The 15564-nt window shown below is 39.0% G+C and overlaps 2 protein-coding genes across 4 annotated transcripts in view; one reads left to right on the forward strand and one right to left on the reverse strand.

Moving 5' to 3' along the window:
* Positions 1-3575, forward strand: part of CCNT2 (cyclin T2) — a 25826-nt gene extending 22251 nt beyond the window's left edge. For both annotated transcript variants that reach the window (XM_036386323.2, XM_036386325.2), the window contains exon 10: positions 3263-3575. Coding sequence is in view for 1 of the 2 variants with exons in the window: in XM_036386325.2 (XP_036242218.2) it covers positions 3263-3285 (23 nt within the window). In the remaining variant the exon portion in view is untranslated. The remainder of the gene's footprint in view (positions 1-3262) is intronic.
* A 1109-nt stretch (positions 3576-4684) lies between these two features.
* Positions 4685-15422, reverse strand: MAP3K19 (mitogen-activated protein kinase kinase kinase 19). Of its 2 annotated transcripts, none has more exons than XM_036386322.1 (8): positions 15217-15422; positions 14626-14710; positions 13598-13839; positions 12982-13025; positions 8449-10881; positions 7143-7292; positions 6238-6935; positions 4685-5034 (listed from the first exon to the last, which is right to left on the reverse strand). In XM_036386322.1, the coding sequence occupies exons 1-8, from the start codon at positions 15338-15340 to the stop codon at positions 4968-4970; spliced, it is 3843 nt and encodes a 1280-aa protein (XP_036242215.1). In that variant the 5' UTR covers positions 15341-15422; the 3' UTR covers positions 4685-4967. The 2 variants fall into 2 exon arrangements, with proteins under 2 accessions (XP_036242215.1, XP_036242214.1); XM_036386321.1 differs by having other exon boundaries at positions 7143-7295.
* Between the last annotated feature and the right edge of the window lie 142 nt (positions 15423-15564).

A 15564-nucleotide genomic window follows, 5' to 3' on the forward strand; every position in this document is an offset into this window, starting at 1 on the left:
GTGTACAAAATCCAAAGCTGTCTTATCCCTCCTGAATTGGTTATTTTTCTACATTCGGGATGTAACTTCTTGTTACAAACTTCTGCATTGTTGAATATTTTCTATCCTTTTATAGTCACTTTCCTTTCCATCTCTGTGCTACTCTTGGGTCTGATTTGTAACCAATGTAATCTGCATTATAAACTGTCCTAAACTAGAGCCTGGGCAGACTCATGAAATAGCAGGAAACTGTCTTTGTCTTTGAAGCACTACAGTACTTTCTTTTTGTGTCTGTTTAAATAATTGTGCCAGGAAATGCATCTTATACAGCCACTCTGGATAAGCAATATATTGTACTGTAAATATAGCAGTTGCTGTCACAACCTGGAGTTAAAATGTCTGGATGGTAACTAGTGCCTGTCTAATATACCTTGGAAAAGAGCATAGGCCTTCCTCCTATGGTGCTGTTACAAAAAAAACTATTACCTGTTTTGATTCTGGGAAGTTGTGAAATGTGGTGGACAAAGTGTTGCTATGTTACATTGAGATCCAAATAGTGGGTTTTGGTTTCTCTGTACAGGATGTCCATAAAACTCATGGGGTTTGGCTTTCAATGTAATTGTAAATAGGTAAAACTGTCTGTGTGTTTGTGTCTGAATTCCATGTGGTGATCCTAGGACTGAGAGGGAGGGAGAGGGGATGCAATCAGGTGCCACTAGTTTTTGCTGACTGAAACCCACTGTAAATTAGTGAATGGTGTGAATTGCAGCCTGGCTGAGGTGTTGGAAATGAATGCAAACTATTGGGATCGGCATCGGCCTCACGTGAATGACTGAATAAATGCAATAAAAGGCTCATAGTCAACACTATTACTTTGTTCATCACTTATTACAGATTTTTTGTTAACATTTTGAGTACATGAATTATGTAATTTGTAAAATGATGCTGTAGTGGAGACCTTGCTACAACACTATTAAAAATCTTCCCTCTTTGTGCAATGAGGTTTGTAGAATAGTGAGATTCTTTGGTATGTTGAATCTTCCTGATGGTGGGAATACTGGGGTGATGTATCTCACTGTGAGCTGGTACTTGGCTATTTGCATAACATGGCAGTTCTGTATATTCTTTTGACTAACTGTAAATATAAATGTTTCATAATAGCTTAGTTGAATTTTTGAGGTACAGCTGTTTGTGTGAGATTAGAAAAGTTTATTTCTAAGAACTTGTAAAAAAAAAAAGTATTTTCAATAAAATTCCCTACCTCACCTCTACTGTGCAGCAATGATCCCATTTTCCTATGTTTAATTTTTCCAACTTCATTAGTAAACACTAAGATCCCCTTTCAGTTATTGGCAAAGCATTGCTAGTTGTCATCAAATCACTCAAATAATGGAATGCTGGAAAGTCTGAAGTCTTACTTTTTTCCTTTATTTCCATTACATTGATCAGGTATTTGGTACCTGAAGAGCAAATTCTAGACATTTTGTGCTACCTTAAGCTGCTCCTCTGTACCTCGGAGGCAGAGCCTGTGCATGGTAGTAATAGTGGAGGGGTTTTCAGTATTATTTCTCTTTTTAGCAGTGAGGGGGTGGGTGGCAGTGCTATGCCATGCATTCTTAAACCTTATGTGGAAGGGTTCCCCATCCTTGTTTGAGGGCAAGTGGACAAAGACTTTGTTTGCTTTCTTTAATTTTATGTAAATGCACATAAGCATAATGAGTTCTAAAAATTTATGTCTTGAGCTTGGAGGTTATGTCAGACTGAACGAGCTAGTTCGTTCCTCCTTTCTCTAAAAGGCTTAACTCCTTACACCTTAAAGAGATAATTAGAGCCAGGAGTCTTCTCTCCCACTGCTACTGGGAGTGACTTTCTCTGGCTTCTGAAGTGGATCTAACAAATCCAAACTAAATTGATAACCGTGATACTCAGTGCTTGGTTTTGACTCCCCTCTACTCCTGCACTTGTAACAACAACGTTGGTGTTGCTGTAGTTCAGACATTGTGGTTTTGTACAAACCTCTAAAATTCCTTAGCTGTCCCGTGGTGCAGGTCCCTGTGGGAAGGGAGAAATAGGAGGGGGAAGGCACTGGAGTGTGTCCTGGAGGCCCTTCCGTGGGACAACTCTGGTTCTTTGCCTGTGTGCAAGAACCAGAGCTTTGGTAGCAGAGGTGTAGAAATTGCATGGGCTCCCACTGAGCTTTGTGGACCAGCACTAAATTTGAACCCAAATAATCTCAAGAGACTCTTGTGTTTTCGGGGACCAGGCTCTGCTTCCTTGGAAAGAGAGGCAGACGAGTGCATGTTCAGATGCAAACGTTGACACCCTGCTGCTGGTGGTAGCTCAGAGCCGTGTCTCAGCTGGGTCGGCCTGCGTGTGGCCCCGCCCTTCTGCGGCGTAGCCACGGCTCCCGTTACGGTGCCACAGAAACGCCGGCTACCCCTGCGCTCACACCGGGACAGGGCTGTGGCTTCAGCTGCTGAGGGTTTAGCTCCAAACCTTGAAACATGCAGTCACAGCAAGGCCTTGGCGGGCTGTATGCACTGTCATGGGTCCTTACTGCTTTCAGAAAGGAAGGTGTAGCCTTTAAACCAGCCTTTAAACCCTGCTCCAACGCTATAAATCATGAAGCAAAGTGTGACCATGCTCACTGAGTAGTCTCATGGGAAAAAAACGGTTTTCAGGATTTCACACTCTTTCCCCTTGTTACACTGGATACCTGGAATTAGGCACCTGGATTTTGGTGTGGAAATCTCTGATCTCCTCAAGTAAGAAATATGCAAAATTAGACTTGTTTGTAGGCTGCTCCACCAGACCAGCTCAGCCAAGCACCCCAAGGCTCCCCAGATTAACACAGAGCTTGGTTTAGCTGTGCTGGGCCCTGAGCTCTGCTGCAAGCAGAACTCTGATTAAACTGAAATACCTTTGTTGCAAGTGCTGGCTTAAACTGACACCTCATTCTTGAAGTCTGGTTAAGCAAAAGCAAAAATGTGCTTTCACATTTTGATTAAAACCTCAGGTTCAAGTTTTACAAACCTCTAATGACTATGTTTAGTGTAATTAACTGGATTAAACATGATAAATTGCAAATAACTGGTAACCTTAATATTGGAGAACTCTAACAAGAGATGTTGGTTTTGCTTGTAAGCTGTGCATAAGAAGGGGGGTTTGTAATGCTGACTTTTTTTGATTAATTATATATTCTAGAGCATTCCCATTCTTTACTTGCTTATGACTCATCTCAGTTTCATTTCATGCTAAATAAACCCTCATATTTACTTTGCAGCTTTGTTGAAGACTCTACCTTAATCTGAGAAGAATTAGTACACATCATGGAATTACGTACATCCCACTAGAGCTCACGTGCCCAGGCTCCTGCCTTTATTCTGCAAGGTACTTTAACGTGAAGATACTTTAACATGACGTTGCCATGGATGTCTGGCATGAGCACCAATCAATATTCCTCAAAAAAGGACTGTTAACTGCTTGAACTTTGAAGATTACTGTGATGTTAGGATTTCTCTTATACTGGCATAATGTTCTGTCATTGTTATGTGACATTATACCCACAGAACTATTAATAAAGAATTTTGCTAGAAGTACTGATTTCTCTTTGCTTTTATAAAGTTTAGACTTGACTTTCTGAAGTCAGGAGATTGACTGACTACTGGGATAAAATAAAGTTTGCAAGCTATTTAAGTAACTAAGATGTTTAGCACTCCGAGGAAAGTTGCTTTTATAATGTTCACATTCCATCAGAGCTGACACTGAGGTCAGTGTCCTGGATTCTTGAGAGCTCAGCTCTGAACAGTTGTAGGGCTGAGTTTTACTGCCTCTCTTCCTGGAGCCTGGCTGCTCACAAAGGCTAAAGATTTACCCCATTTTGATAGGAAGAAGCCTTATCAACAAAAGGACATTATAAATACTAACACCTGCTTTTTTTTGCTTTATTAGTACTTAACAATGCTTTTTAGATTTTATTTAATTTTGTGCAGTTAGTAGTAGCTAGTTCTACTTAGTGTAAAGACCACTGGAGTGCAGAGGGGCTCTGTTCTGTCACCCAGTCACAGACAGTGCTCACTGCAGTGGTCAGAGAAACACTTCAGGTTTTCAGAGAGTAGAGGAAGACAGAGCCAGACTCTAGCAGTGACAGGACAAGGGGCAACAGGACAACTTGACCTATAAGACAGTCCTCAAACATAAAATCACTTTTACCATGAGGGGGTTAAAGACTGGAGCATGTTGCCTGGAGTGGCTGAGGAGTCTCCATCCATAGTCAAAGTCAATGGGACAAGGGCTGAGCAACCTGCTTCAGTCAGCCCTGCTCTGAGCACGGGGTTGGACCAGAACATCTCCAGAGCCCCTTCCAACCTCAACCTTCTGGGACCTGAAAGTGCCCCTAAAATGCACTGTTTATTTAAAACAGGCAGTCCCATGGCTCAGATCATTATCTCTTGCAATTAGCACCACAGTATCCTGTGGAGTTTCAGGGCCACAGGAACACAGGGCTGATCTATGTACCTAAAAACCTCATTCACCAGCTAAAAATGGAAGTGCCCATCCAGTAAAACAGAAGGGCCCACCTGACTGAATAAAAGCCTCAGTACGTTTCATGCCAGTAGATGGTCTGAGGCTCCTCACACTCATTACTCATCTCCAAGGTGCAGAGCTCTCTGCCCATAGCTTGTTCCACAGGATTTTACAGACATTCCAGCTTACCTGGCCTGTTGCATGCCAGTGATGGTGACTTTATTTTCCTTTTAAGTCTCTCCAAATACAACACAACGTGGCCTTGTGTTCACAGTGAAGGACAGGCATTGCAGAACAGGTACTCTTTAACCACTGCTGCCTAATAACAGACTCCTTGAACACGACTGCTCTCCAGTATTTCTGCTGTCATGTTAAAATCCAGTTCCTTCTGGTCTTTTTTCCACAAGTGAAAATCTTTTCCATGGAAAATTCATGCTCCTTTGGCAAGAGTTTTGAAAAATTCACTGTCCTCCTTTCACAAAGGGATGGTCCAGCAACTGCAGAGCAGAAGGCCGCTCATGTTGATCTCTGCATTGAAGGTTTCACAAATCAGTATATAAAATGAATATCTATGCCTGTGATGTAAAATCTAATTCAAAAACCTGTAAAAACCTAATTGCAAAATTAGTCATTATTATTATTATTATTTATCCATTCATGACTAATTTTTAGGGGTTTTTAGGGAAAGTTGATAGAAAGGAAGGGAGGCTTGAAGGGAAAAGACTGTTGGAATTTATGAATTAAAAAACTAAAATATTTTATTATTAATGAAATCATTCCTTATTCCCCTAAAATCCTTTCAAATCTTTGAATAATTCTGCTGATTTGGCTATTTCAGGTGCATGAACAATGTATTTAAGAAAGGTGATAATTATCTGTTTGAGCCTCTGTCAGTCAGGTTGTTCTGTCATCTCCAATCAATGTCATACATTTTAAGAAGCCCATGGCTTTGTTTAAAACAAAACAAACACCACAAAAATAATTCTTATAATGTGTGAATGCTAATGGTTTGGGGTTTTACAGAGAGAACTTTGTGTTTCTAATAAGTATTATGTTTGAAATAAGTATGTGTTTCCTGGACTGGCAGTGATAATAGATTTTTCCACTGCAGAAGACAAGAATTAAGTCCATTTAGACTTAATTTAGACTTAGACTTCAAGCCAAAAGGGCTTGAATACTTTTTGATGCAGAAGACATCTGGGTTGATTGTCAATCACTCCATCCAAGTAGAGCTAGAGCTTGGCCAGAACCCGAACTCTAATTGCTGGGTATCACTTAACATATTTTAAAACAAGACTCTTAAAAATTCTCTCTTAATTCCATTCCACTTCCATTTAGAATACTGTCCTTAAAACAACTTGTCTGACATAGACCAAACTCAAACAATACTGGAACAGCAAAGCACAGCAAAGAAATTTATCAAACATTTTGTCCAAAACTCAACAGTGCCATGTTTATTCATGAAAATTACAGGGAAAGTAAATTATAAGACCTGCAAAAAGAGAATCTGTGAAGGCTTTTTTATACCAGTATAAAGAGTAAAGCTCTTTTATATAAGTATTAGATATAGATACGGATATAGATATGGATAAAAGGCTTTCCTGAAATGCTGAAAAGCCTATGCATTTACAATAAAGTCTTATGTACCACAACCTGAGCTCCCATGAGCCATCTCCAGAACACAAACTCCCCGTGTTTTCCCTTCCATTCTCCAGTTCAGAGGTTCCCTACCTGGTCAAGCAGGCGTGCACAAACTCCACGGCAGCGCTGGAGAAGCGATCGGGCAGGGCCGGCATCAGCCCCCGGTGGGCCCCGATGTAGAACATGGCTGCCACCCTGTCCATGGAAGCCAGAGGGGGTTTGCCTGTTGCCATCTCGAACACTGTGCAGCCCACGCTCCAGATGTCAGACTTCCTGCCGTAGCCAGAGTCACTGATGACCTCTGGAGCCATCCAGTAGGGAGTGCCGTGCACAGAGCGCAGCAGCTCGCCCCGGGTGCCGCTCAGGCTGGCCCAGGCCAGGCGCCTGGCACAGCCAAAGTCAATCAGCTTGATCACCCCGGTGGGCATGAGCATCACGTTGTTGCCTTTGATGTCTCTGTGCACCACACAGTTGTCGTGCAAATATGCAACCCCTTGTAGAATTTGCTTGGTGTATTTACACAGGACAACTTCTGGCAAGGGGCCGAAGCGATTCAGAATACTGGAGATGGAGCCACCGGGAACAAACTCCATGAATATGCTTAAAATGTTGTCTTCCAGGCAAGTTCCTAAATAAGTTACAATATTTACATGCTTCAATGTCTTCAAAAGATCAACTTCCTCATGGAACTTCTGATACTCCTTTTCTGTAGTGAGTTGATCTGATGTATCCAAAACCACCTGTTTTACAGCTATCAACTGTCCCTGGCTTGTCAGACCACAGTACACCTACAGTGAAACCAGCACTTATCAAAACAAGACACGAGACAAAACTTGTGCATTTACTTACTTTACATAAAAGCTTTGTGCTTGTCATGTTTCATATCTCACTGTATAATCCAAAACATTTAACCCATTTGTTGAACAGCTATTTTTAAGACAAGGTGTAGCTCAACGATGACCAACACATCTCAGCATATTCAGACATTAACTTACCGTGCCATAGGCTCCCTTTCCAAGGACTTCTCCTCTTGTCCATGTGATAGGATCTTTGGCAGCTAAACTGCTTCTTGGTAATTTAGGAGATTCATCAAAGTTTAGAAGGCCCTTTTCTTCATTTGAAGCCAAAAAGGCTTTACTGTAACTCTGCTTGAAAGATGATGGTCAGTGTGGGGAGAAAGCAGAGAGGAAAAGACAGGCTTCATTTGGCCCCCCCTTTTTTCACAAGGAGTAATTCTTCCTGGCATGACTATGCTTTCTAGATTTTTATATATATATAAATTGCCCAGGTCATTGATAGAATTGCTACACTAGGTAAAGCTGTATAAATATTTCAAGTCTAAATCACAACAGCGCATGACCAGAAGGTTACAGCATGACATCTTCCATTGACACCAAGACAGAAGAGCACTTAAAAGAGCAGGATACACTCTCTTTTTTGGTCTCACAGTTTGCTAAGCTGAAGGGTGAATATGGCTATCATCATGCTCTAAATAACACACACAACACAAGTCTGATGAAAATAACAGGCCATGAATTCCCAGGAAGAAGAGACTGCTTCAGAAAGATGGCAATAATTATCCCCTCTAGCTATGGGTCTCCCTGGGAGAAGTGAGAACAGAGCTATAATTGGCACCTGTGTCTGCAGAAGCCCAGGGGAGGGTATCAATATGCAGTAAAAGACATTTCCTTATAAATTTGTAATTTATATGGACAAAGAGCTTACAGGACCAAGGAGAAGCAGTACTGGTAGAGAAACACCTTAGTAGGTGAAGGCATGCAGCTGACTTGGGGGCCAAAATCTGAGCCTTCTGAGCTTGAAGTTTTGATTAAGCATTAATTAAACTGGATAAGTCTGTCTGATAAACCAATACCTATGGTTCATATCTATAGAAGTATCTGGTTGCACTCAGAGACTCAAGGTAATTGCCCTTCTGGATATGCAAGACTATTTGTAGTGTCTTTTCATATTCCTGTCCAGATCTCTAGCTCTTGCCTTGCCCAAAACCTTTTTATACAAGGTCTTCAAACAGCCTATTCTCTTTATTCACTGTAATTTGTCAATTTATATAAGCTTTGGCAGCTATTCCTGTCATGCTTTAGTACCTTCTGGCTTGTGTCCTGACATGGAGCCTCTAACACAGATATATTCAACAGAGCACTGGAACAATCAGTGGGCAGCTGGCCCAAGGAAAAAAGACTTGATAAATCTCTTTAATAAGCACATATTTCCCATTTTTCATCCAAACTGTGAAGCATCACTCAAATTATTTAGCAAGTTACAAGAAGAAATTACTTTTACCTTCTCTAGAGCACTTTTTATTAATGCTTCATCTCCATTCATCATATTCTCCTCTTCTTCACTCCGTGTGTTTTGTGTTTTAGAATATGTATTTTTTGTTCTTGAAGAGTTGGTGTCTTTTTCTTCAAGCATTAGCAATTCTTTGGCCAGACAACAAAGCAACTCATCAGTCACATCCTCAGCATCTGACCAGGAAGAAATGTTTTGACTTGTCTGGGAACTGAGGCTTTTGGCATTTTTTGTCCAAATCACTGAAGGCTGAGTCAATTCATTTGCCAAACCACTGTTTTGAGGTGTGTTTGCACAACTGTGATCTAATATTTTTGTAGGGGACTGACATTCCAGTCTATCTGAAAAGGGCAACTCACTTTTACTGACAGACTTGGAGTCCTGGTGTGATTCCCAGCCTTTGCCACCATCCATACCCCCCCTGCACTGGGGCACACAGATGTCCTGCTCTGCTGTTACCAGACTGCCACTTGGAGCAACACATTCTCTGCAGCCTTGATCACTGAGCTGAAGGAAATCCTGGCTGGAGGCAGCAGCTCTTTGATGGCTGGATTTATCCTGGCTGTCTAACAACAACTGCTCCAAAGAAACTTCTTTAATAGTTGAGAGGCTTGAATTTGCAAACAATTCATTTTGCTTAGTTGACTGTGAAAGCTCTTCTAAAAATGTGAGCTGATGATCCATGTCTCCATGGAACAATGTTGTGCTACTCAAGGTGTGTGTTTGAAAATCTAAGTCAATTGTTGCCTTATCTTGCTCTGTGTTGCTCTCACTCAGCTTGGTCCTTCTGTCCTTCGTGATCAAACATTTCTGCTTTTGTTTAGCACCAGGTGTGATCTTCTTTGGCTTGGAATGTATTTTCTTTTGAGTGTTTCTGACTCTGCTTTCTCCCCCTGATCTGCAGGTAGATCTGCAGGTGCATCTTCCTGGTGGAACAGAATAAACACCTCTATAAAACCTGCCCTCGTGCTGATCGAGGTCTCTCATGCGGGAATAAACAGGAGTTCCAAACATTTCATAAATACCTGGGCCTTGGTCATCTGAATTTATTATTTTGAACATGTCAGTGTATTTCAGATCTACAAAATCTGAAGCAGAGGGTACACGTGGCAGACAAAGGGGAGTAACATGTTTCTTTAAGACAGCTGAATTTTTGCAGCTGCAGGAACTTTGCTTTTTAATTTTCTGAGCACTCTGAGCAACATGGCCTTTGTGTCCTTGAGTGGTTTTTTTCTGACACTTCATGGAAGTCTCAGATTTCACTTTTGTCAGTTCCAAAGATGGAAAAATCTGACTCTTGGCATCTGATTTTGTGGTAACCTCTTCAGAAGCAATTAAGTCTTCAGATACTTTTATCTTATTATTTATTTTAGATTTCAATGAATATTTATTTCTATTCATCTTTAGTTTATTGTTGTCATTTTCTTTGTGAGCAAGAACATTGGGGCTCTGAGGAACATGAGGAGGCAGGGTACAGACACCACTCTTTTTTGTGGCAGGTTGTTCAGCAGTGTGTGCTTCCCTGGCTTGCTCTTGTTCAGAGAGCATAACATCAGCAACAGCTACAAGCTCACTTTGGTCCTCTGAAGTTGCTTCTGATGTGGCTTCTTTTTCTATCTCAGATTCAGAGAGACAGACTTGATTTTCTGATTGTTTTCCAGAGGGATCTTGAGCTTCTACTCTCAAGGGAATTACTGCAACTACAGAATTATCTTCCAAGGCTTGGTAGGCCTCTATCACTTCACGTTTACAGGAAGAATCTAAATCCTGATTGTAAAGCACAAGGTTGGCACTCTCAGCATCTTCCTGTGCTTTATAATCCAGCATCATCTCTGCAGCATTTCCTTCTTCCAGACCAGTGCTACAGCAGTTCTCTGCTCTGTTTTGCCTCTTGCCAGCTCTGGAGGCGTTGCTGTTGCTGGACACTGGAAATGCTGCCTGGGCTGTAAACATGCCACAGTTCACCAGAGCACGACTTGAGCTCAGCTGGGGATGACTCTGATCCCAGATCCTGGCTTGGATGTTCTCACAAACCACTGAACACTGGAATTTCACCTGGTTCTTTTTCTCTGTGTAAATTGCTACATCAGCTTCCCTCCACTTTAAATGGCTTTGGATTTCTTCCTTCATGTTGTTGAGGTACTTATCACAGTTATTAATGCTGAAGTAGTACAGGTCCTTCACTGGAGTGAGCTTATCAGAAATTGTAGCCATGATCAATTCTGATGACTTTTCACTGTAACTGTTTAGTATGTTGTCTAACTGGTACTGATAAAATTTAGTAACTGGTTTTATAGGCTGAGGAATAGAGTTCATAATATTTAAAATATTTTTGATGTTTCTGCTTTCATTGACAATATCATCCTTTAGAGGAGCAAGATGAATTGTTCTTACAGACTGACATGTCACTGGTGGCAAATGAAACTGTAATTTCCATAAAGAAACATTAATAGTGTGCTACACCACAGATACAGGTAAAAACTAATCTCTAAGAGCCAAGTAGAATTAGGAAAAAAATTAGAAAATTATTATTATTTTATATATTTCTATATTAAACCTATTATGAAGTATAATATCAGACTCCTGAGATAATGCATTATTTTTCACACATTACTTGCATTATTTTTCTCAGATCCAGAACTACTTCTAAGAATTTCTTAGTTCAGAAAGTGGGATCTTTTGCTTTAAGGCACAAGTCATTGTCCATGATTTAGAACCAGTAAGTTTTGTCCACATGTACAAATCCTCTTGTCAGTTATTAACTCTGTCTTGTGGCACTTCATGTTTGCTACAGGAATTCAAAGCCTGGCAGCAGTGGCTTCATGTGCCAGAGCTCCTCTCTCACTGTGCACTCTCCCTGAATGAGAGCACCACTCTAATGCTGAGATTTAAAATCTGTTTATGTAACCCTCCAACATGTGCTGACACCATTAATTATGTTCTCAATGGAACCAGAGCTCATGTCAGCAATTTTTCAAAAGGAAAACTAGACCATTGTGACAGAATGCTATTGCATCTCTGGAGAAAACAATTCTAACAAATTACTCATAGACTTTAAGGTACATTATATTAAATCTAAACATGTAGATCCATGTTAAATGGCCACAGATGTAGCTCACAGTTTTAGGTACACTGGAAGACAGCACAGTCTGCACTGGATTTGCAGTGAAGTGAAATGGATAAAACCAAAGGCAGCTGACACAGAAGTCTCTTGGGTCAGGGATGTGTTTTACTGTTCCTCTCTGCTCCCCACCACATTTGTTGAAAGGTACCATGTACATTTGAAGGAGTAGAGAAACTGTTCAAAGAAACTGAGTACTTTGTTTGGACTATTCAGATGAACAGGGAAAATGATTTTCTGAAAATAGTATTTCTGTTCTTTACTTTATAGGAAATGAATATTTTTATGCAAATGAACGCACTAGAAATAATCACACAGTCATCCGCTCTGAGTGCTCATTTGCATGTCTATATTCAACATCAGTTTGCAATCTGCAGGAAATTTTTGGTTTGCATTCCAAGGGCAAACTGAGGTTTGAACATTCCAGGGAAAGCAATGTGTTGGTTTGCAGCTGACAGTTCTGAAGGCTTTGTCCAGCATGCATGGCATTAATATGAATGCTCAGTTTATCCCAAAGGATACACCTCTAGAAAGCCCAAGACATGAAATAAAGCTGCATTAAATCACACCAATGCCAGCTAAATTATTTTTCTTAAATATTTCTCTCCACTTCAAATGTTTGGGTTTTTTTTTTTTCCCATAACCCTTTTTATAATCCTGGGTCAGAATCTTGCTCCAACTTCATACTTCTCTTCACTTTTTTCCTGTGATCAGTTGTATTCTGTGATGGTTTCACTGAAGTTTACATCTGATTCAATGAGTTGAGTCTTTCTACAAAAGGCTATTAATTAATATACATGAAGGCCAAATTCTCTTTTTTTCTAAATACAGTATATTTAAAGTGGTGTGAAGTACTGAGATGTAAAATTGTGAGCCTATTTCTAGGTACAAAAATTTTGTGTAATCCTATTTACATTTTTCACAAAATCTTATGTAAAGTATGTTTAATTCTAAAAGACTATTTTTTATTTGCTAACTCAGTAAATTTCATCAATCATCTAATATCAAGGCTATTTTAGAATTCAACTTCAATTTTAAATTACCATTTCAAAGAAGTGTTGGGGGCTTTGGCAAAACTAGACATCTAATTTAACAATTAAGATGCACATTGTAATTAATATACATATTTCTAAAGGTTTTATATCTTTTTGAACTTTCAACCTTTTATCTCCAGAAGTCCCTGATGTAACATCTTACTAATAATTTGTTGATATACACCTCAAGATTTGCTGACACACATATATAAAACAAATTTTAAAATATTTTGCATTCTTAAAAAAAAAAAAACACAACACCCTAAGACTAAGAAAACTACCTACACTACTTCAGTATTTGTATTTTTAAGATTTTGAAAGGATATAATATTTTTGCCAGTGATCATTTTATACATAACGTTCTCTTACCTCAGATTTCTTGTTCCTGGTTTTTAGCATTGTTACAGTTAACCCTTAAAAATCAAAACAAATGAAAACTTAATTTGATGTTCTTAAACAGACTACAATTCACATTTATAAATTAATTTCAAATTGTAGTGTTCAAAGATCTGTCTCTAGTTGAAGGACTGTGCTATAAATCTGCAGTGCAGTTGTAGGTTTAAATTTAATTGTGATACTGAACTTCACAATTCCATTTTCCATAGAAAACAATAAAATACTATAATGTTAAAATATTTTGACACTAATAATTTAAAGAAATGCTTCTCAATTGTAGATGTTTGCTAACCACAGTATGTAGCTAATTAATATTGCCAGTATGAGGGAGAAAGATGCCATCACTCCAGGCACAGAGAATTACACTCCACATTTGTGGCTCAGTGTCACAACACAGAGTAGCAGGAATGGTGAAATTTGTCATTGCTTCTCTTTATCTCCTTCATTCTGCAAGCACACACAAACTTAGAATTAAAGAAGAGGGTTGGCACAGCTGAAGTCTCCCTGAAGACAGCAAAAGACATAAAGGCAATATGATAACCAATATACAACTCTATATAAAATTTGTCACTTTTAAAATTGAACTTACTTGGTTGCATTTGTGCTTTTATTATCTGGAAAGTATCTAAATCCATAGATACTGTTGAAATGTTAGATTCTGGGCATGAGGTCTGCAGCAGAAAGCTGAAGTCAAAGCCACATCCCACGTCCTCTTTCTTTGAGGACAAAGGTAAAGAAGTGTGTTGTCTCCTGGGTAATGCTGTCTGATTTTTACTTGGAAAACATTCCACTTGTTGGTCTGGCCATGCTCGGGATGTTGGTGCAATTTGGCTAAAAGGCAAAACAAAAATAACCAAAACACAGAGCAAAAATAAGTGGAAGGAGCCAGTTCAAACAATCATATGGCTGGTGATTAATGTCACCAAGAGGTTTGTAAGACCCCAGAATGTCAAAGTGTCTTTTCTTTATTTATCTCTAGGGTTGTGACTCTCTCTGGAAATAGCAGACTGCAATGCAGAGGTTGACTACAAGGGAGATTGAATGACAAACCGTGTTAACCAAGCAACAAGAGAAACCTAAAAACATACTGTTCACCTTCCTCTTCTCGACAAGAATTGATTGCTTCCAGTGTGTACTTTTTATGAGTCATCAGGAGAGTGTGTCAGAAGAATTCTGAAGACCAGATGTGCCTTTGTTAATAACAAAATATGCTATGGCCTGCCTGAAAAAACAGAGGCTGTGCAGACAAGCCTCAGTTTTCTGCCACTTGTTTTCTGAAGAATGAAAAATGTGGAAAAAGATAAATACTGTGACTGAAAAAAGGTAGAGACGTGCAGTCTAAGTTATTCTTAAAGCTGTGTACAAGACTATTGTCTGGGTTTAATAAGTCAAATAAGCATATACCATATTTCTTTATTGTACCAAATAATTTGTTCACCTATTGCAATATCCTGCCTCCAGCAGTGGCCAATAATTGATATTGGGAAGAGATAAACACTACACAACATATAGAGCTGTAAATAATGTCTAGGAGATATTTTTCTTATTTGGGCTACAAACCTTCTTTGTTCCTATTTGTGCACACCCAAGAGCAAATTAAATACTGATGCTTCTTACCTGGTTTTTCCTAGAGCTTTGTCTGACTGATATATTTCTTCCTTTATATTGTCTGCATTCTGAAAAGTAACAACACTTCCACAACCTGCATTAATACATCAATATTTGCATAAAAGCAGATTAATTCCACTAACACGTGGCAAATGCAGTTATTTTGGGGCATTAAAACATTATTATAAAGATGTATCAGGAAAAGAAACAAAAGCAAGTTACATTTCACTAATTTTTGTAATTTCTTGATATGTTAATGTATAATTTTGAATTCTTTTTATTTCTTTGGTAAGTTTATTAATTCAATGGGCTACAAAAGCAAAGGACATCTTACAAAAGCCAGTTACAGCTCCTATCTCAGGAGAATAGAAATAGAAGACAAATATTGACAGAAACTTTACAGAAGTAGAGCACTTAAAAATATGAAAAACAAACCAAATCTTAGGTCTTTACAAAGGTAGAAACTTACTCTGACTTTGTTTTGTATTTTTAATGGTTGCTAAGTTTCGACAAATAGCCAAATTTCAAGTTGTTACTGTACTTTTCCAGCTTCAGATCTACATTTTACACTTTCAACACATAAGTTTTGGGTTAGACTACCTTTTTTGCTTCTCCTCTTATTTTGTTTGTTGTCAGACATACTGTCCTTAAATGTATTACTGCCCAGAAACCTGAAAAGAAAACTGTTAATTGATTTCCAATTCATATATACCAAGTGTTCCATTATATTTCATTATTTGAGACAAAAGTAAGACAGAAACATTTTAAAAGTACTTGAAATTATCCAAAGCACTGTCATTTAGCATCTAATCCCTTTCCTGTGAATGCACAGAACCAAAGAGCTCAGAAGATTTTTAGAAGTAAAACCACAACAAATTTTTAGAAGTAAAAGCACAACATATGCTATGTTGAAGTTGACTTGAAAAGGCTTTACTCTTAATTAGAAGA

Source organism: Molothrus ater, chromosome 7 (assembly GCF_012460135.2).
Source record: "Molothrus ater isolate BHLD 08-10-18 breed brown headed cowbird chromosome 7, BPBGC_Mater_1.1, whole genome shotgun sequence".
Classification (NCBI taxonomy): domain Eukaryota; kingdom Metazoa; phylum Chordata; class Aves; order Passeriformes; family Icteridae; genus Molothrus; species Molothrus ater.